Raw genomic sequence first — 22,895 nt, 5'->3', positions numbered from 1 at the left:
AGAATTAACTTAAACCAGGAATGTAAACCCTCGAACAACAACTCCGCGATTTGAAGGTTAAATGTTCCTCGTGATAACTGAAGGTCCTGGGTTCGATCCGTGGTAAGGTTAATAAGGTACATAAAAGGACGTAATAACTATCAAGTGCCTCATGGTTTTCAATTGTTTTCGAACTAAGGTCAATTTGTGGTGTAAACCTACAAATCTGACAAACACCACAACTTTTTATCGAAATTAACACAATTAATTTTAACTAACATATAACTGAATAACCTGGTTCTCAAACAGAAAAACAGAACAACGCTTACTTTGTTTCGCTACCATGATGATTCGATGTAAAAGGTTTTAATGCATAATTTAAATGATCCCATGATGGTAAGTTTGATAAACGGAATGTTTTTAGTTGATAGTCATCAATGTCATCATTATGACGATGATGACGGTGATTAGAATTCTTCAAAGACTTACTACTGCTATTAGTATGAATCGATGATGCTGATGATGATAAATAATCAATGAATTTATTATCCACTTGTTTGGGTGTACATTTTCTGATGTCCTCAACATTATTGTCATAACTTTTAGGCGATATTTCATTGTCTGGTTCAGATGAATCTTGATGTAATGCATTTGTATGATGAGTTAATACATTGATACCACCGAGTGATTGACGTAATACACTATGCCGATGGAATGAACTACGATTCTCATGATGGTGTTGTCGACGTTGACGATGTGGTTTTCGATGTTGTGATGACTGTCGGTCGTTTTCTTGTTCATTAATTGGAGTAATTGTTGAATGAGTAGAATTACTAGTATATTTGATAGTGTAATTTTTGCTGTCACTTGGTGAATAAGAAGAGTTTCGTTGTAGAGTAGCAGCAGTATTAGTCGGTTGAGATGCGAACAACTCTAAATAATTGTCATTATTGTGTGTAGATCTGGTAGATAATGGAGGTGAAGGTGTTGAACAGTCAACATCACATGAGAATGGTAGTAGAGCAGAACGTTCAGCCTAGAGAATAGGAACATCACAGTAAATAAGTCAATTCTTTTAGAAATAATGTCTTTCGAATAAAGAGTTTCCATAACACAATATTATTTTAATCATGAAAACAATACTACTTGAAACCTATTGAGAATTATCAAACTTGTTGGTTTAAAACATAAAATCAAAGAAAAACAGAACATTAAAAACCACTCAACAAACAATAATCTTAAAGTTAGGTAGTTTAACTCAAATTTCATGTTAGGTCGCACTCATTCAACAGTAAATGCTACATGTAATCTTGATGAAATTAATACTCTGTATGGAATTCGAACGCTCATTAAGCAGCTTCGTAGTGAGAGGGTACATACTACTGCAGAACTGAGATGTTTTCATTGACTGATTAATAAGTATTGAATAATGAGATGATCTTCTAATTCTTCTTCTTGATCGAATTTTATCAACTAATATTTCTTTCTATTGTATTCCCTTCATAAAATATGATATCTCTTTTGATAAAACATGATATATGCGTACATACTTTTAATGATCAAGTGGTATGAAAATTAAAGAAAAAACACATATCTGAAGGTTGAAATTAGATATTGGTTTGTCGTCATATAATTGAACACTTATAACACTTATACTGTGAATCATTTACTTAGTATAAGTTCCTTTGCGAAGTTTCGGGATTCATAAATTGCTTGTGTGAATGTTATATTTAGTTGCTTAAACCGAAATCGGTGGAATGTGATGTTTCAACATTTAATACATTGATTGGAAAATGAATGATTTAACCAATAAGTTACCAATTCACAAGTGAATGATATACTACTTAATACCATTTTTATAAGGCCAGAATTTAAACACAAATTCCTTAGGATTTACACCTAAAAAGATTGGAATATGATAAATAAAACTGAGAAGTTAAGTAATATTAGCTGATCTCCTAGCGAAATTAATAAATGACAAATGTATGTATTTATTACATCATGATTCGTGATATACAAGAGTGGATTAAACAAGATTTCCATAGTAACATCATATCATATAACAGTAATGTATGTAGAAAGTATTTTGAAAAGAGTAGTTATGTATAATGATTAAGATGAATAATAACCATTCAGACTTGGTGCTTTAAACTTAGGTTATTGGCAAAAATGTTATCGGATATGTCCGACTTTCAACTATTCGGTTCCAGATTCGAACCCCACCCCTCTTACTTACAATTAACACTACTAGCTATCAAGATGATATATGGTAGTGACAGTAGAATAGGAATAATCACTGAGTGTGAAGAAACAGACCCTCAGCCTACTACCTGTTAAATATGTGGTTTCCTTTTCTCTCATTGATTTCTACTCCGGACTCACTGAGTGTGACTGCTTGTAATTGTATTGAATAAAGTATCATCTAGTGTTAATCTGGTTCTCTATTCTGGATCGTAAATCCTGGATCTGGTACAACGTGACTAATCTCTTTATCGTATTAGCGTAGTATATTTGAGGAAGAAAGAGAAAAGTATTTTATACCATCCATTATGTAACAAACTGAGTGCGCTTCAAAGCTAAGTACACAAATATGTATCTGGTATGTAAAATGATTATTAAAAGACACTGGAAAGTCTATAATTCATTGATAATTCTATCCAGTAAATGATGAATAAGAATCAATGGTAGTTTTAGAAACAAAAACCATGCATTATTCCAAGGCGTCAAAAAGTGAACATACAGTTTCATAGATACGCATGCAATTTATTATTTACAAGTCAGTTACACTTGAAACAGTGAGTCTATTTATTTATGTTTGAATAATATAAAATCCTGAGAAAATGTAACGCGATTGTTGAACTGAAAAATCACTTCTTTCAGCTCCTATTACAAAACTCCTTTACACAAATGGAATCTGTTATATCTACAGCATAGATTCTTAATATACCGCGTATAACCTGAGCACTTGAACACTAGAACCCTCCAAGTCACAAATAACAAGACAAGTGAAAGGAATGCTATTCAAAACAGTGTCAAATATGGTACAGAACTATCAGGTATTTATAGTTTTTTTATAGTAAGAACGAAATCATCATTATTGTCATCCAATCCGCATGCATGTGGTTTTAGCAATTGTCCAATAGGGAGGCTACATGTAGAGATTCTGCAATGTTCTTCCAAGAGGAAATTATATAGAATATCTTCGGCTCGTTCAGAGGTTCCTCGAGTTCACCCGTGGGTCGTCCTCACAGAATCGGCTCAGTCTTCTAGCGAATCCACTCTTCAACATGATATGATTATTGTACAAGGGAGCAACAAATACATATGTGCCACACAATAACAATGAAGCCAGTAGTAGTTATCACTGGTTTGTGTAAGGGCTGGAATACTGTCCGGGTGCCCAAACCGAAGCAGGTAGTTTTCTTAGGGAGCCACTGCCCCAGCCTTTGACCTAGAGGTCTAATCCACAGAGCAGTGGAGCGACGTAAGGAGATATAGTCCCATGGTAGCCAGTGACCAACATTAGGTTCATACTCTGTTTGATCTTCAGGATACTGGAGCCTATGTGCACCATTAATTTGAAGTCAGGGTTTCCCAACTCCCCTAAGTGGATCCGCTGATCCCAGCAACCCGGATAAAGCGCCGGACATTCGTTTTTCGTCCTCTCAATTTGGTAAACGACACCCCTGCGACGAAAAGGAAGTGAGTAGAACTTCCCTATCAGTGGCTGCATACTCATGGCCATATGAGAGCATTTTGAGAGGGAGAGCTGACTTTCCCCACCCTCGACCATATCAGAGCATTTGTAGACCAGAAATAAAATTGTAGAAATTTCAACAGATATTACAAGTTGAATTAATTTATTTTTATTTGAACACATAAATATTGGTACAAGGGGGCACCAAATATATATGCGCCATACAAAACAATGAGAATGGAAAGAGAAAAAAAAGAAGGTAAGGAGCGTAAAAGAAAAAAAAAGAAGAACAATAACGACCAGATTATTGTGAGGTAGTGTAAATAATAATAATAATAATAATAATAATAATAATGGGGGAGACGGAAAAGTACAACTAGAAGAATTCTTTCAATTAAGGAAGATACAACCACTTTTTATGAAGAAAGTAAAAGATTACAGTAGGATTGACACTGGCTTCTATTCTGAGCCATATCTGATAACGTCTCTAGCCACTGTGTTGAACCATCTCTTGGATCCCAACCAGGGAGTCGTGAAGGACCAACAGAAGCCAGCCCTTTGCAGCTTTCTTTCATACCACGACACCGTGTCGTACACTGACCATGACGATATTTACTGAAAATTGTATTCACACTTCGATTAACAGTTGAATTAATTTAACAGAACATACAATTTGTGGGGACCAAGAAAAAACAGGAGCTTATTTTGCTTAAAAAAAAGGGAACGAGAAAACACGATGCCTTCTTTAATTACTCATTTTAAGAATTTATGTTCCTCTGTTCTTTATATTCAGAATGAATCTTTGATACTGGCAAACAGATGTGTCATTATCACAAGGCGATTATATTGAGAACGCATTTCTTAGTCAGAGAATTCAGTATACGCTTTCTATCTTATCTGAAACACTCATACTTGGATTCAATGCAATTATTTGAAACGTCATACTTTCATCCGCTACCCATCTATTCAACTGTTATAATATTCAGTATTAATTAGCGATTATTATACAAATTAAAGGTAACTTCTAAATACGGTCAACGCTAAAACATCTGTTTATTAATCAACCCATATGTCAATAGATTGGCTTGTAAAATGTTTTACTGTTTAAAGTGGATAGTGTGGGATTTAAGTATTAATGTGAACGTTAACTCTGAAAATTATGTTATAAACTGTCATCTATTAAATTATAAGTTGGATACTGATAATTCTTAGATGGTGGTTAGAGGTAGTCGACAGGAAACCCTGGACCCGGGTTTCGTGCTACTTGGCACTCGTCAGCAAGGTGTACCTGTGATCTTGAGGGAACTGGTGCTCCCTAATGGATTCAGTGGTAACGTCTCTGATTGTGAAGCTGGGTGACATGAGATCGAATCCTCCAGGGAGCACCAGTTCCCTCAAGATTACAGGTACACCTTGTTGACGAGTGCCAAGTAGCACGAAACCTGGGTCCAGGGTTTCCTGTCGACTCCCTCCAACCACCATCTAATCTCAATATATAGTGCCCGCAGTGTCGAGTCACCTAGACTGGTGGCCACATTGCAACATGGTTGATGGCATTCGATCTGCAATAAATAAGGACTTGACACACATGACATTGATCACCACCCAGTGATCAATCAATCGTGACTGATAATTCTTCGTTAGTGGAACACAACATGATATAAGGGATTATAGGAGTAATATAATGGTAGTAATATAGTGGTTAACTGGTGGACCCCGGTCAACTTCGTTTGAAGTGGCACAGTTTACAATAAAATATCTATATTCGATTAGCAGCTCTTAAGCAATATCCCAATTTACTACCACGTTATTTAGGTGAGCATACCTTGAAGTAAGCCAAAATTAACTATAACTATATACGTAACACATCCTTATGTCACTTAAGTTGATTATGATTTATAACGAAATTATCACTACTAATTTTAGTACTTAATTACTTATATACAACACAAACAAGTATCAATATAAAGTATGCACAACTGAATTCTAAAAATATAAACACAGTTGATTGATAATAGAATTTTCTATGATACTTAAAAATTTAAGCAAACACCTATAATCTACACCATGCATATTTTATAAAGAAATAAGAAAAACAAAATATAAAGTGGATTGAAGTATTACTCGAGATTGAAATATACATACAGTTCACATTAGTACACCAAGAGAAGAAAATGCAAAGAACAAAAAATGGGAACGAAAGAAGAAAAACTAAATTGAAATGTAATTTAACGAAAGGTGGAGAATAAATACAACTGAGCTGATGTGACTGATTGTGGGGATCATGCAACCGAATGTATCTAATCATTGTTTACAAGTATTGTATGAGTCACGATCAAGAAGATTATACCGAATAATATGACCTAATTTTAGTATTTTCTAATCTATTCCTATGTCATTCAGGGTTGTGCATCACTGCAGGTGTCGGATGGATGCATGTAACAGTCAGTCAGCTACAACGTAGGACCAGGCAAATATGTCCATCGGTCAAAGTTACAACACCGCATTAGTACAACAAAATGAACATCAAATTCATAGAAGTAGTTACTTCAGTCGTAGTAATATATAAAAATAAAGATTCCACATAAGCATATGATACAGGGAGAAAGAATTAGTTCGTAGAAAGAAAGGCACAAAGTTATTTTAATCTCACGATTAAGGGAAGACAACGAGTGTATACACCTACGACATTGTGGTCGATTCTGAGCCATGTCACACAGTCTACAACTATTGATTACCATAGTCGCACGGATCGCAATCAACTAGTCTGAATCTACCGACATGGCTCAGACCACAAGTTAGTGACTTCAAGAACTGAAGCCACGTTTTGGTTTGACCGCCCCTAACTTTCTTCCAACCGTCTGTCCAATACTAGCTAGCATTGCGCGTTGTGTTAGTCGATGTTCAGGCATATGTTTTATTCATTTCAGTTGACAAAAATCCATGTTCGACATCACCACCAATCGATTCGCACTTCATACTACAAATCCTGTGTTTTACTTCAATATTACTTACTCTGTAGTTCCTTTATATGACAGGTTGTTTGTGTGTTTGAAAAGAATCCCATATATTAACATAGTCGATCACTGGACTATATCATTAAGATTAAAGGAACGATTAACATAGAATTTACTGGAAAATTGTACTTGTGGTTGTTCGCTACACTAACAGTTAGATTGAAATTATATTAAAACCAAGAATACAACTGTTTAAAATAGTGACTTTTTAAAAAAATGTTTATTACCTGAGTAACACATTAGCAGTGTAAGCGAAATACATGCATTACAATTCAATTGATTGAAAACATTGTGAAAAATCGATGCATACAAGACGAACCTTAGTTATTTTTTTAAACTTACTTTATTTGGTGCAGAACGCAAACAACCTTGTGGAGAAATACTTAAATCTTATCAATCATATAGATGATAGGTAGTATTTAAGATAGAAAATAACAATTCATGACACTATTAATGGAATAAAAGTCAAACAGAAGGGATAATTACACTTACAAGAACTAGATTGTATTAGTGTGAACGATCTTTAGTGATGTTTGAGGTACTAGAGCTGTTGTCACTCCTTCGATCGCTTACATCACGGAAGTATCTAGAGACAAAATTGGGTTAGGAGTGGTCATGATGACCTGTGACTGTAACCGCAGTATCCAAGGGGCAACTGCCTGAGGCCGGTCACACATGGCCTTTTCGAAAGTAGTTTTTGATATGGTAAGCCCATACTTTATAGGCCTCGTATCCGGTGACGAAAATTGGTGCGGTATGATGGCATACTATTTTTAGGGCTGACCTTTTCAATAGTTCCACTTCCTCTGTGAGAATGCAGCATAAGTGTAGATGTTAGTTTCCTGAGGGGAACACCTCATCGTCATCATACTCCCGAGCAGTCAACAGTACGACTTCTTTCCCTAACCATCCGTTCGTTGCTTTTGGTATTAAAATTTTCCAACTGATCTAACTGTTACAGTAGCACCTACAAGAACAAGTGTTCCAGCCAACATAGCTTGACTAGGTCACCATAATAAACGAACCCGACTACCGTGTCAAAGTAACAGCTACCCAATGTATCATACGGTTAAGACCAACAACAATCCACAACCAAAACTGTTTATTTATTGTAACTTGATAGTTCGACGGATAACCTTATGATATTTGTAATAATCAGTGTAAAAATGAAATGTGAATAGAAATAAGCTTTTAATTTTATTTTGATGCTATCAAATAAAGTGTAACGTGCGGTTTGGATTACATAATTACCTAGTCACTAACTATCATGTATATTGATCAGTATTTCACAAAGTTGAAATGAATCATAAAGTGTGCCAATTTCTAATTTAAATAATCAATAATTCAAGCAGTTTTCCAGTCTTAAAGAATAACACGATCCCGCACTCGAATGCGCACTGCATAGGAGTCCCACAATAGGGTGAAACGGCTGTCTAGTTTTCAATGATGATCTAACATCAATCGGTTTATGATCTCAATTAAAAACTTAACAATCTCCACAACCCCATATTGATAAAAACAATTTTCTTTTAATAAAGCTTTTGCTCGAAACGTTAATTAATCATTTCTTCTTTCAACTAACTTTATTTATGGTAAACTCAAATAGAATTCATTTCATAAGTGGTTTAGTAAATAATAAATAATAATAATAATAATAATGACCGACCTGATGAATTAAGAATGCTGAAATGGGTAACAACTTTTACGTATTACATCGTAGTATCAATATAGTGACAATGGTAGTTCCCTAATAAGTTCACGTCCGTAACTTTTCAGTAAATTTAATACTAAAAATTTTGTGATAAAGTATTCATGGTTGTGAAAAAGATTCAAAGAGAGAGATCTTTAGTATGAATAAATTCACACGTAGAATAATGCAGCTAACTATGCAGTGATATTCCTAAGATATTAGGATCGGAAAACTGATAACTCAATAAACTTCTTACAATGACCAAGCTATAAGAGATTTGATTGCCTCTTTTACGAAATGACATTTAATTTATAAGGGCTTTTAACTCATTAGATGTAAAATAATTTCGAAATCCCGCGATCATAACCAGCTTTTAAATACTTTATTATTTTATTTATTTCAACACATAGATATTGGTACAAGAAGGCACCAAATACATATGCGCCACACAAATCTCATCTGATGTGTGTGAGGGCTGTGAAACTGCCCGGGTGCTCAAACCGAACCAGGTGGTTTTCTCAGGGGGCCACACCCGGAGCCTTCGACCTGAAGGTCTGATCCACAAGGCAGTGGAGCATCGTAAGGAGATGCAATCCCATGGTAGCCGGTGACCAACGATTGGTTTATACGCCATTTGTTCCTTCAGGATGCTGGAGCCCATGTGCACCATTGGTTTGGAATGAGGGTATTCCAACTCCCCTAGGTGAACTCTCTATTTCCACCAACCCGGTTAAATACTAATGTACTTCAACTCATTATCACAGCAATTTGAACCATAATCCTTGTGCTGATAACCGAATACAATGTTCATATATTCACTCTTGAGTTATACATCTCTAACTTGAAAACATGTGATTCTTTCGAGTTGCCTTTGTGGTAAATTAGGTAAAGTAAGATTCAAATATTCAATTTCACTGTAGTTGTCCAAGATGAATGGTCACAATGCCTCAATATTTTTTTCATTTATATTTGATGATTAAATTATTAGAAAATATGAAACATCTGATTTCATTTCATTTATGACATAATCTTAGTGAATTAAACTATTTCAAAAGAGTAAAACCTAATGAAGTTATTCAGACTGATCAATTGCCGTCTTAAACCTCAATGGGATGATACAAGCCAAACAATACCAAGTGAATTTAAATTCACCCCATTGCACAAACAAGTGGCTATCAGGACTCAGTAGCTGAGTGGATAACGCGATGGCATTTGAAGCGAATGGTACTGGGTTTGAGTCCCAGAGTGAACATCAACTCGGAGATGCAGGTACATCCAGCTGACGAGTTCCAAAATAGGACGAAACGCGCGTCCTGGATTCCACTGCTTGCCACTATCCATCATTGTTACTCAACACTGCCTAAATTGAAGTATATGAAATAGGTTTCAAGTGTTGATGTATATTTCTTCTCCTATCATATAACAGTATTGACTAGTAACACTAACCTTTACATTCATCGTGATGTTATGTAATAATGTTCTGATGTGTTGAACTAATGGATCATATTTAATATGACAATGTTTTCTTTTTTTTAGTGACTTAGTATCTTTGTATTTGATATAATGAGGAAGGGGTTAATTGATTACAGTGTAAATGAGATACAAAATTGATTTGTTTATTTTTCAAGCATCTTGAATATGTAGGTCACATCATAAGAAGGGATATCTAGTTTTATGATCATGTAAATATGTGATTATATAATAAATTATTGATTGATTAATTAATGTCAAGCACTACTCAGTTAATGCATACAAATCTGACTGTTAATCAGTATACTCAGATATCCTTTTGATTTAGTCTTGGTATCAAATAAATTCTTATTGATCGTCTCTATGCTCAATCTTGTATTGTGTAGTTTATAGGGTCAAGTAATAGATATCAATCATTTATCATTATAATAAGTGTCAACTAAAGATCTTAATTCTATTGAGTTAATTGCTGATTATCTTGAAACATAATTCATGTAAAAACATTAACAAATGAGTGAATATACGAGGCATTCTTATAGTTGAAGAACATATGGAACTCAAAACAACTGTCAACAAACATCCAAGTCAGAATCTTCAATACGAACGTCAACACAGTTCTATTGTACAGAGTTGAAACTTAGAGAACTACTACAACCATCATCAAAATAGTACAAGCATTTATAAACAATTGTCTACACAAGATACTCAATATTCGTTGACCTGATACCATCAACAACAGCCTACTATGGGGGAGAACGAACCAGCTTCCAGCTGAAGAGGAAATTAGGAAAAGACGTTAGAAGTGGATGGGACAATACATTGAGGAAATCATCAAACTGCATCATGAGGCAACCGCTAACTTGGAATCCTGAAGGGAAAAGGAAAAGAGGTAGACCAAGGAACACATTGTGTTGGGAATTGGAAGCAGACAAGAAAAGGATGAATAGCGACTGGAAAGAATTGTTCAGGACAGAGTTTAATGGAGAATGCTAGTGGGTGGTCTATGCTCCTCCACCAGGAGTAAAGGACATAAATGATAAAAATATATAACCCAAATTATATAGAACTAGTGAAAAACTGAATCATCTTGACTGGTCACCTTGTTTAGTCTTTGAATATTAGATCAAACTCATAATGATTGTGTAAGAAGTTCATTCTATTATGTTCTTCATACTGTAATTAGAACTTGTTTTTATAAAAGATGGTACTACAATATACTACTACATTTACCAATTACCTTATACATACACTAAAAATCAGGTTATACACTTTCAAGACCAACTTTCAATATCTAAGGGAAACAATGTCACATCACCTTTTCACAACTAAAAAGTACGCAGAACTTCGTTAGAACTAGTGATACCAAAGAAAATTTAATATGGAAGAATTCTTAATAAACAAATACATTCAACTAATCCTTGGTCATTTCTCAGTATGTATAAAGACATGTTTTCTTATACAGATAAAAATGAAAAAAAACAAACAAACAAATCAGTAAAGAATGAAAAAAAGATCACCTACTTTTGGTAATCGTTTCTTATCATCATTCAATAGTCTAGAATTTAACATATCATTTTCGTTAGGTAAAGGCTTCAAATAAATTTTTTGCGAACCAACTGAAGATGACAATGTTTGGACTAAAATCAAATTTGATATGAACAATAATAAATAAACTATGCATATGATAACAAGAGCATACGTATCTACAAATGAATAAGTTCAGTTTGTTTAAGGCAGAAGGAAGTGAAAACAGAGAGAGAAAAAAAAGTGAACAAAGAAATAGATGAAAGTCAGATTGAACATCATTTTCAAAATCGATTAATATTTTTGTACATTTTCCTGAAATATATATTTGACATTTTCTTTGTTCAGTTGGGCTCTAAGTGGTCTTTCTCAGTCTAGTAAGATAAACAAACTCTTACTCGCCCTGAAACATGATCATAGTATAGATATGTGTTCCCGATCGTAGCTGCTACCTTGACATGGTGCTTGAGCTTGCCTATCAAGATGACTCAACTGAGCAATATTAGTTGGAATAAGTGTTCCTTTAGATTCTACCACATCAGACAGGTCGGTTGAAGAACCGTAAGACTAAACGCAGAAAATTGAGGACCGAGAGCGGAGTCATACTGCTAACTATAGAGAAGTGTGACGGCAGTAAGGTGATTCCCTCGGACAATCAACATCTCCAGCGAAGGTGCCTTCCCATAGAGGAAGAAAGAGGTTAGAAAAGGTCGACCCTGAAAATGTCACACCTCACCTTACTCCATGAATTTCCATTTCCGACGGTAAGGCCTTTTAAAGTGTGGAGCTAATACATCAAAAACCTACCATAACAAGGCTGTGCACGACCAGCTCCAAGCAGTTGTTCCTTGAGTTCTGCGGCCACGCTCCCAAGTCACTGAGACCACGATGAGTTCAGCTTTTTTTCAAGTCCCTCAAGAAGAAATATCTTTCTAAGATGTGGGCGACCGGAAAAGGAAAACCATTCTCATACCCCTGTCAGCACCCGAGATCATCTTGTTGGCGATTGAATCCCTCTCTCACCCCTTAATAATTCTCTCATCCGCAAGACTAACTCTTCTCATTTATCTTTATAACCACGCGCCACGTATTCTAGTGGTTTGAGCTCACGAAATGTTGCTCTTGGTTTCCTGAAACCACGCTCTAAACTACATGTTGGAGCTTTTAGAGTCCGGACCTTGTGTCCGGTAGGAAAACAGGTTTCTTCGGCTACAACTCTGGAATCTCGGGCCATCGATGTATGCTGTATCAACGAAACGCATGTACAGGACTCAATTACGGTCATTCATTTGGCCTGATCTTGTCAATATAGAGAACGGGCACAATTTACTTTTTGAGTATCTAGAGACTCCACTGGTACTTCCTGTAGACTCGATGGTGTGGGTACAGAATTGAATTCGGGAGCTGAACAGGTTCCAATAGACAATCGCTTGTGCACTGTCCGACCAAACGGGACAGTAAGGACTCAAAAAGATAGGAATACACGCCGCTGCCTTTTCTTCGTATCTGTTTACGAAGTTGAGAATGAACTTTATAGGAAACTGTCCAACTTCCTTCAAAAGGTTAAATGCTCTGATTTATTAGTAATGTCAGGTGGTTTTAATGCAAAAATAGGTAAACTAAATCAAACCCAAAGACAATTAGACGCATATTACGGTGTTAAGGCTCAGCGGACAGATAATGGAGACTGTCTGTTGTAAATACCTTTAGATAACCATTTACCTCTGGAAAACACAAGGAGAAACATCAACTGACGTGACGACCTCTACAATCGACTCAAATAGACCACACTGCCGTTAGCAATCGTTAGAGGAGCTCAATTGAAAACTGTCGCTCATCATAAAGCACATGTTTGCACACGGATCATACACTAGTTCGAGTACGTATTTGTCTGCGACTTACTAGACATAGAAAAGCCGCAGTGAGAACACTCCTTAGAGCCCAAAGTAATTATGAAAAAAGTTAAGAAAATATTTCAGGAACTAGAGAAGGAGCCAGTCCACCGTGAAAATGACACCCAACCCGAGGTAGCTTGGGATGATATCCACAAAGGGTATTAAAAATGCGGCTGTTAGTGAAAGTATCTCGAAAAAAGATGGGACTATTATTCACTCTCAGTCCAGTAGATTGAACCGAAGGGCAGAACACATTAGAGAACAGTTCAACTGATCCTCAAAAACACTTCAGTTACCCACTATCTCCAAGCAACCCGAATGGCAAACTGATGTAAGTCCTTCAACTATTAGTGGGGTTGAAAAGGTTATAAATAATCTCAAGTGAGGGAGAGTAGCAGGGCCTGATGGACGAACCCCCGGGATTTTTAAGGATGGTGGTTCAGTTTTGGCAGTCAGATTACCTGAAATCTGGGAATTGGATGTAATCCTATATGACTGGTCTCGATCAATGATCGTCTCATTTCATAAGAAAAGACGAAAATCATCCTGTGACAGTCACGGAGGAATCAATTTAACTAATATAATGTCTAAAATATTAACCTAAATGATATTTCGACGTCTGACTAAAGCTTGAAAAGAGCAAACCCAAGAAAACCAGAATTATTTCAGACCTGGATGTCGATGAATAGAGCAAATATTCACCCTTAGGCAAATTTTGGAACACAGACATCCAAATATAGTTGTATTCCTTCACCTAAAGGTGGGGTTCGACTGAATTGATCGTGAGGTTCAGTAGCAACACCTGTCATTGAAAGACTTACCAAAAAAGTACATTAACCCTGTACAGGCCCTCCAATCGAACACTACTAGTGGAGTCAGACCTTATGGCGAACTGTCATCGGAATTAGTTACTTCAAGTATAGTTTGTCACGGTTGTCTGCTTTCCCCACATTTACTTAACTTTGTCATGGACATGCTTTTAGAGATAACACTTTGGTCGTCTGGCTTTTCAGGAATTAATCTTCTACCAGCAGATTCACTTGTTAATTTGTAGTACGCAGAATATATAGTTCTGTTTGGTGAAGTCGCTGACAAATGCAGTCTTCTGATCACTGTAAGCAACAATGCAAACATGTTTGGGATGCGGTTCTCTCCCTCTAAATGTAAAATTTTATTTCAGCATTGGTTTGGGTCACCGCTTGAAATAATGGTAGAGAGTGAAGTAATTGAACGCATTGATCTCTTCATTTATCTTAGGCGTTTCATCAGTACAGATGGTCTAGTGTCTAACAAAATATCGGCATGGATTCAGCAGGTTCGATTGGCCTCCACCCACTTGTGTCACTTGTGGTGTAGGTGAGATATCCATTTGCCAAACAAATGACTAGTTTACTGCTCAGCAGGAATCAACGTCCTACTTTATGGGTGTGAAACGGACATTAAGAACAGAGGATATTTGTAGATTGCTGGTATTCAATCATAGGTGTCTTCGAAGCATTGCTTGTGTGCTTTTGGCCCACAGATTAAGCAGTGCCTGGGTTAGGAATATAGTACCAGCCAAATATGGTAAATCGATTGATGAGGTAGCAAATCATCAACTGAGATGGTTGGGATATGTTATATATGCTCAACTACGGCCTACCTCGACGGGCGATGCTGTATGGTGTAGTAGTAAGCTGGAAGCCAGTGGTGATCAAACCAAAACATGGCATCAGTCCATGAAGTCACTGATAATTGGACTTAGCTATGTCAATGAGTGCAGACTGCCTGGTTTGGAGCCGCGTGATCATCGTAACCTATGGTTAGAGACTTTGAATGACATTGTTCGAAGTCGTTTGCAATGGCGCAGGTTTATCATTCTTCGTCTTCCCCCATATCCTGAGATTACAAACTCCTCATAACATTTGTTTTTATTTTGCTAATTTACATTTCCTTTTCCAGTTGTACCTTCGATGCCCAATCTTCCTTATTACCATTGATATTGTTACTGCCTCTACTGTTCTGAGATTTGGCCTGACAACTTTATCTCGGTGTGCTAAAGGGGTTTTGGCAAGTTGAACTGATATACATACGTACAGGTTCTACGTTGTGACTGACTGAGACGTGTGTTGCAGAACGAATCGAAGTCTTCCATCGATAGGTGATGGTGATATGGTCTAGTTGCATCCATCATTGAATCGATTTCAGGAATTGCTATTTAAAAAAGTCTATTTATGTCTAAAGTTGGTGATTACTATATATGAATTATTGCCTGAGAACAGCTGCATCAGACAGAAGCCGTTATGTTCGCTGGGTAAGAACATCGTAAGACCCGATTAAGTGTTTTCGGTTTAGATTAACTTACCCACTTGTATATTGAAATCGCCTACTGCTATTACTACATCTGATTATTTAACTTTTGGTCACAAAGCTTCTTATGAAAGTCAAAGTTTTCGTCATTAGAGCTGTAGTCAGTGAAGGTGTAGGTAGAGCTCACTAATGTCAGCCAGTCAGTCAGCTACAACGTAGGGTCAGGTACATATATGCATCGGTCAAAGTTACAACAACAGCTCGGTGTAGCCCCATGAGAAAACTACCTGCTTCGGTCTGGGCACCCGGGCAGTATCACAGCCCACACGCAAATATAATGATAATGAAAATGGTGGTATTTACTGAAAACTCTATTCTCCCTTCGATTTACAGTCAAACAATTCACATTATTATTATTATTATTATTATTATTATTATTATTATTATTATTATTATTATTTTATTTACTACGTAATTTATTCACTCTCTTTTATTCCCAATTTATGTATCCTTATTTTTCGACTTCTACAGCGGCTCGTCTTTGGTGGAAATTCGACTGTATCTAAACGTTCTCGAGTCACTGTCCGGTTGAAAATTGTATGTTACCACCGAATACGAGGACTGAAGCAGTTTTTCTGAAACCACGTGCACCATTCAAACTGGCTGCCTTCAACGTTCGCACACTTATGCAGGTCGGACAACAGATAGGGCTGGCTATGTCTTTAGAAAGTCTTAGTATCGACGTTTGATGTCTATTCGATACCCGTATTCAAGACTGGTGAAGTACTACAAATTCGCTCTTCATCTGTCGCTTCGAAAAGCTTGTTTTACGTGCGTTTATCCGGGGACCCTGTAGCATCTTTGTCTGGTCTCGCTGGCGTTGGTGTCGCACTAAGCGCTAGAGCTGAGGCAGCACTAGTCGATTGGATCCCCATTAACAGTCAGTTATGTGCTGTTAGATTAGAAAGTTCCATCAAAGTGAAAAGAAATCGGAGTGAGAAACGATGTCTTTTCGTCATCTCCGCCTATGCCCCGACAGACTGCAGCCCGGATGCAATCAAGGGTGAGTTTTACCACCAGTTATCTGTTCTCCAGAAAGTGCGTTCGACAGATATTGTAGTACTAGCCGGAGACTTGAATGCTCAGGTCGAGCGTCTAGGCACAGAAGAGAGTCGTTTAGGTGTCCGATGGGGACTTGTTGGTCGCAGGACAGATGACGGAAACCGCCTACTGCAACTGTGCACAGACCACGAGCTGTTTCTGGCTAGCACTAACTCTCGGCACAGTCATCGCCGATATGCCACCTGGCGTCCTCCCTCTGCATCTCAAGCCTGGACTCAGATTGATCACATCGCGATCAGCTACCGCCGGTATGGTTGTGTACAAGACTGCCGCTCCTTTTGGAGTACCTATCTAGACTCTGATAATGCCCTGCTCTGCGCCAATCTTACCTTACTTTTCAGTGGCCAACGAAATGACCGCCACTAAAGGACTGATGTCAGCAAGTTGGTTGCAACTAAGTATCGAACCGAGCTAGCTTCTAGGCTATTTACCATTCCACCGAAAAGTATAGATGAGCATTGTTTGCAACTTCAAGACGCCATCAAAATGGCGAGTAAAGCCGCTTGCGGCTTCGCGAAACGTCCCGCTTATAAGCACTAGGTTTCTTCTGGTTCCTTACAACTCATTGAAGCCCGCCGATCTACTCCGGGTAACCCTGAGTTTGACCACAAACGACGACTGTTAAGTAATGAAATTGAGCGAAGCTTGCGTAAGGACCGAGAAACCTTGTGGTCGGGGCGTGCTAATGAGCTGGAAGCAGCAGCTCAAACTAGAAGTCAGTTACTTTATGGACTGATGCCACGTTTTGGTTTGGCCGCCCCTTTCTTCCAACCATTCCCAACATTATTCAGCATTGCACGTCGTGGTAATCGGTGTTCAGGCATACGTAACACATGGCCCAACCATCTCAATCGGTGAAGATTTGCAACCTCAACTTATTTACCGTCATTCCCTAATGCCCTGCATCTGACCTCACATATACTTACCCGGTGATCCCAGAAGACATTGGCAATATTTCTAAGACATTTGTGATGAAATACTAATAGCTTACGAGTATCTTCTACTGTTAATGGCCACGTTTCGCAGCCGTAAAGTAGAACAGAGCGAACTGCTGCGCAGTATACTCGTCCCTTTATTGGTAGACAAATATCTCGCCTTCACTATAGGTGACGTAAGTTGGCAAAAGCAAACGAGCTTTTTGAATCCGTGCTGAGATTTCGTCAGGTACCAACCCATTATGGCTGATTAGACTTCCAAGATAAGTGAAGTTGTCGACGCGTTCGACTACTTTACTCCCTATCCTTAGTTCAGATGTTGACGCAGGCCAGTCCTGAAGCAACGGCTCACTAATGTAAATCTAAAGTGTATTTTAACTATCAATACTTTTCGTATATATGACACCTCCGACTGAAATGTGCAATTCAGAACAGAAGTGTATTTTTTTGGAACTTGTAAGATAATACACTTGAAGGGAAATGAAGCAAGGCTATATATTTTAGATTACGAATACAATCACTAGGATCTCTTACCAGCATTAGAGTTATCAAGTAATTAGTGATGAGGTTAAGCAGTGACCTTGATACGAAAACATCCAAGTCTCTGAATATACTTCAGACAAATATTAACTGGATCAGCTATAACAACAGCAGTACATGATGACTTCATTATCTCGCTGCGTAACTTTGACTAGAGTAATAGCAATGTGTGAGAAGTTTATGACAACGTCTAAGCCAAGGTGCTATTATTTTGCAAAATGGTATACGGATCTACATAGCTGGTTGATTCCGAGTCATATCATAAAAACCCTCTGATTTTTCGACTAATAATGACTAGATATTCAAAAACGTCTGAATTATCTACTAGAATCCAATATTTAATCAATATAAAAAGGAAGCTTACGTGAATTATTTAAATCTTCACTGGTTACAAAAATGCCATGACAATTCAGCTGATTTTTTCTTGAAGGTTTAGGATGACCACTGTTGTCATCATTGTTCGTATCGTAAACATGAAGCATAATATTATATGTATAAAACAATTTATCAGTTTTAGGTGAGCATATTAATGTGATTATTAAATATATCCAAATGTATTATCAATCAAATTGGTGATCTGTAACTAGATAAAGTGAATAGAAAATGGAAATGTTCAATTAACGATAAGTAAAAGTACCTATATATGTTATGGCTTTAACTAACGTCAGTTTATGACAGTGCAAAGAGGTGGTTGTATGCTTTTAAGCTACTGAAGTGCGCCTGAATAAAGATCACTAACACAGCTTTAATAAATAATTCCAGACTACATTCCTGTCCAACCGGCTGAAGGCAAACCTGATGTATGGCAGTGTCAGGTCACCTAAAAGCAACGAAACATGATGAACACATCCAAGATAAGAAAACTAGCCGGACCACCGATCGCTTATGATATGTACGAGTTTTGCACAATTTACTGAATATTACCGTAGCCAGCATTCTAAATGCAACTGGTAATAAATAGACTTACGCCCTGATAATTACTCCATACACCATGTAGGGATCTGTAAGAGGTTTAAACACTTGAAGCCTACCGCGCCTCCTTACACAATACAGTGAGCTTCCTGAGAACACTACCATACATTCTTTTACAGTCGTTTGTGGGTCTTTTAAATACAGAGACCTATAGCTTCTTACCAGTAGTTTCTTCTGGACATCCGCTTATTTGAATTGATATTCAGCAGCTAGGTAACGTAGAAAGATGGTTAAAATCTCTGTAGTAATCACCTATTTAAACTAATATCCTAAGTTTTGTGTTTAGCATTCAGTAACTATATGATGACTGTTTGTCGTGCCAACGACCGCAGTTTTTCAACCATAAGGCATCTTAGTAAGAATGGTCCAGGTAAGTTAAAAAAAAACTTCCAGCAGCTGTTAGATGAAGAAGACTTTCAACCCATAAGGATGTTATGAACACCGGAGTCCTCAGTACTTACAAAAGCCTTTAATCTGAGCCGTTTTGATAAATGCAGATTACCTGTTTGAGATTCATGTGATGACTGTGATCAGTGGTTAGGTTTTGATGACATGACTCCGAATTACCCACGTACTTGCTGTCGGATACACGTATTTATCACTATTTAGTATTGAATGGATTCTTATATAAATTAAAGATCTAAAGTCACGAACTATCGCAGATCATGAAAATAACGCTAGATAGTTTAAACCTATATCATTTACATCAGCGGTGGGTAAGGTTCAATTAGCTAGTAAATACCCAATTTATCAACTTTAAAATCCTAAAGCTGCTGATATCAAAAGGTTGTATATAGTATCTTGCTACGGTAGAAAAATCCCCTCTTTAAAAACGAAGCCCAAATCCTACCAAACAAGAACTCTGAGTATCTATAACTTAGTAAAATAGTTTGGCCCAAACAACCACTAATTCGGAAATCAGTTTCAAGTTATGAGTGGGTGTTGGTTAGGTATTCAACATTATTCTTAGGTTCATTTAAGAAAGATGTGGTCATATATAATCACGCGGCTGTCTTACAGAAGCGAATGAGTTTAAAAAGTGCATATGAAAAATTTACAATGGACGACTAATAAGCGTAGATTTAGAGATATAGAAACAAATACTTTGAGATGAGCTTGTGAAGATCAACTGACATATTTGGGTCAACTCCTCAATGATACAGTACAATCCCAATTATTTGTCACAGTCCTATTTGTGTATTCTACCCACTCGATTGAACTAATCCTAGCGAATATGATTGCTAATTTTTCGTATGTATATATAAGTGCGTTTGTTCTAAGCCAGTGGAGTTGCTACGATCAGCAGCTATTATATCACCGGACAATAAATTATGTAATTGCAACACGAAAAACTATAAGATCAGATTGTGTAGAAGAGAAGACAACGATTAGGATAAGTTCACGCAAACAATGTGAACAGGCAGAAGTCTGAAGATAACGGATAAATGAAGCTGATATGAGATGAGGTGACCATATGTTAACCAATGATAATGACTATGATATAGTAATGATAAGGTATAATACGCGTCAGGTATAGCTGTCCCAGGTGAAGGACGGCAAGCTATGGGTGTGAAAAAAGTTTACGAGCCACCATTTGAAGCTGTACAATGAGGGATATAGTCGCGTGTGCTGACAAGTAGTAAAGAGTGTGAGACGTTACTTGGACATTAGCTCTTTCATGTACGAATCGTTGTTAGTTGTCTCGTGAAGAGCAATGTAGAGGTTCGGGTCGAACGTTTTTATGTAAGTGGTGGAAAAGGCATAATAAGGACTACTTTGAACTTGCATAAAATGGTTAGACAAATAACGATAAGTCAAGACCCGTATATAACACTGATTGAGTCCGATTAACCAACTCAACCACGTGATTTTTCGCAGTTCCCTAACGCTAACAGTCAGACAAATGGGACTGTGCTATATATTTATTAAATTGATATCACATACTTAGATCATTTTATAATTTTATTGCACGTGAAAGAAGAAAATGACATCTACCTCCGGATACTAAGTCAAAAAGCCTCCACAACCTTGCAGTAGAATTTGGCGCCCAAACACTGAACCTCAATAATGAACAGGCAAAATCCAGATTCAACTCCCGTACATCTCAATTATCCGCAAAAAACTCGATTACTTGTGTTATTCCTTTTCCGGAAAGTTTGTGCAAATGTCTTGTTTTCTTCCGAATTAATTAACTTGATATGTGGTCCATGTAATGACCTTCGACGACATCTTATAACGCCTGAGTAAATTATCCTAATCCTTGCAGTTATGCTATCACCCACATTTCTGGTCTTGATTATCGTTGTCTGCTGCCCTTGAACGATTTGTGAGTTCTTGGTGCGTGTTTGTCAGTGTACTCATATTCTGTTAGTTACCTATCCTCTTGCATCTCTGTATTTTATACATTGGCAATATTTATACACAGATACTTCAAAAAGTGTACTGCTGCATCCTCAGTTCTCATTTCTTTCGCTTTACTTGTGTGCTAAATGAATGTGCGTAGTGTTCATCTAGTAAACACTGTCGTAGTTGAAGGACAGAAGAAATAGTAAGCAGTATATGTATTTCAATTCCATCATGTATCCATCTTCTTTGATTAATTGACGATAACAAAAATCCTAGTCTTCTAACAGTGAGGCCCAGAAGCTGAATTCTTGATGAGGAATCCTGTATTCTATGGTTACTCATCTCTCTTACTATTTGAACCATCCAGATATATCATCTGGTTTGTTCTGACCAAGCTAAAAGAAAGAGAGAGGTTTCACCAAATTCAAAGTCATTTTTTCTTGTTTTACACACAGAAATTAAATCACTCCAATTTCTGAGCTTACATAAGTCATAGAGGCCCAGCTTTTCAAGTCGTTATGTAAATAGTAAGAGACGTATCACGAGAATTCTTTCAGCACTTGTCCACCGCACATTTTATAGAGAATTGAGTCTACTTTTCGAAAATTGGCATCCTGACTGGCATTCCACTTTCTAATTAGACCTTATTAGCTTGATATGTCCATCTATAAACGAGTGAATGCTCTCCCTAACTTCTATACATTTTTAAAACCTTTGATTACAGTTCAATGACAGTGACCTTTGTTTATTAAGACCATTATCTCCAGATCATTCTACGATAGCACTAAATGCTTTGTATCATCTCCTATGTTAACGTCACTGACGTATGTTTCTTCAGTGCGTATGCAGAATTATTCGGTTTCATTCATAAACATTAACCATAGTTTAAACCAGCATACCAGAACATTTCGGTCAGCCATAAGTGCACAAACATCGCCTCTGTCGATTATTCGTCAATTTTGAAGCCTTCAGTGTAGATCAGCAGCTGAAGCTTGACATTAAGAAGGCAATCATATAAATAGTCTCAAACTTAGAAGGCCTGAAGCGGAGCCTTGCTGTGCTGTTTATCATCATTATAAACAGAAAATATCTGGGCTGTTCATGCTTTAAGCGGCCAGCCACCGGCTAACACTATGCGTCCCTGTGCAACTTGTTAGGATAATTTGGTGCAAAAACGCATCCTTGCATTTACTTATTATGTCCGGAAAACTTGCAGCCAGCGAGTAATGGATATGGGTTTTGTGAACAGAAGCACTGACCCCTCATTTGACCAATAGACCTCACCGGACCGTAGTGGAATTGACTGCAATATTTCCTTACATCGGTCTATTATTAACGATAGTCATGACTAGTGGAACTTGCACATTTCTAAGGTACAAACCGACTCGATTACTAGGTGAATTTATAGAATATATCCTT

The 22,895-nt window shown here is 37.2% G+C and overlaps 1 protein-coding gene across 2 annotated transcripts in view; it reads right to left on the bottom strand.

Annotated features, from left to right (window-relative positions):
• The window catches only part of PARD3B_1 (Partitioning defective 3 B), a 76,891-nt gene extending 55,719 nt beyond the window's left edge, over positions 1-21,172 (bottom strand). For both annotated transcript variants that reach the window (XM_051216512.1, XM_051216513.1), the window contains exons 1-4: positions 21,126-21,172; positions 18,523-18,741; positions 11,375-11,490; positions 309-1,015 (exon numbers count right to left, since the gene is read on the bottom strand). In XM_051216512.1, coding sequence (XP_051067106.1) covers positions 309-1,015; positions 11,375-11,490; positions 18,523-18,640 — 941 coding nt within the window. In that variant the 5' untranslated portion in view covers positions 18,641-18,741; positions 21,126-21,172. The remainder of the gene's footprint in view (positions 1-308; positions 1,016-11,374; positions 11,491-18,522; positions 18,742-21,125) is intronic.
• Between the last annotated feature and the right edge of the window lie 1,723 nt (positions 21,173-22,895).

This window comes from Schistosoma haematobium, chromosome 4 (assembly GCF_000699445.3).
Source record: "Schistosoma haematobium chromosome 4, whole genome shotgun sequence".
Classification (NCBI taxonomy): Eukaryota; Metazoa; Platyhelminthes; class Trematoda; order Strigeidida; family Schistosomatidae; genus Schistosoma; species Schistosoma haematobium.
The sequence above is the reverse complement of the archived record's forward strand: the minus strand, read 5'-3'. Positions and strand labels throughout refer to the sequence as shown.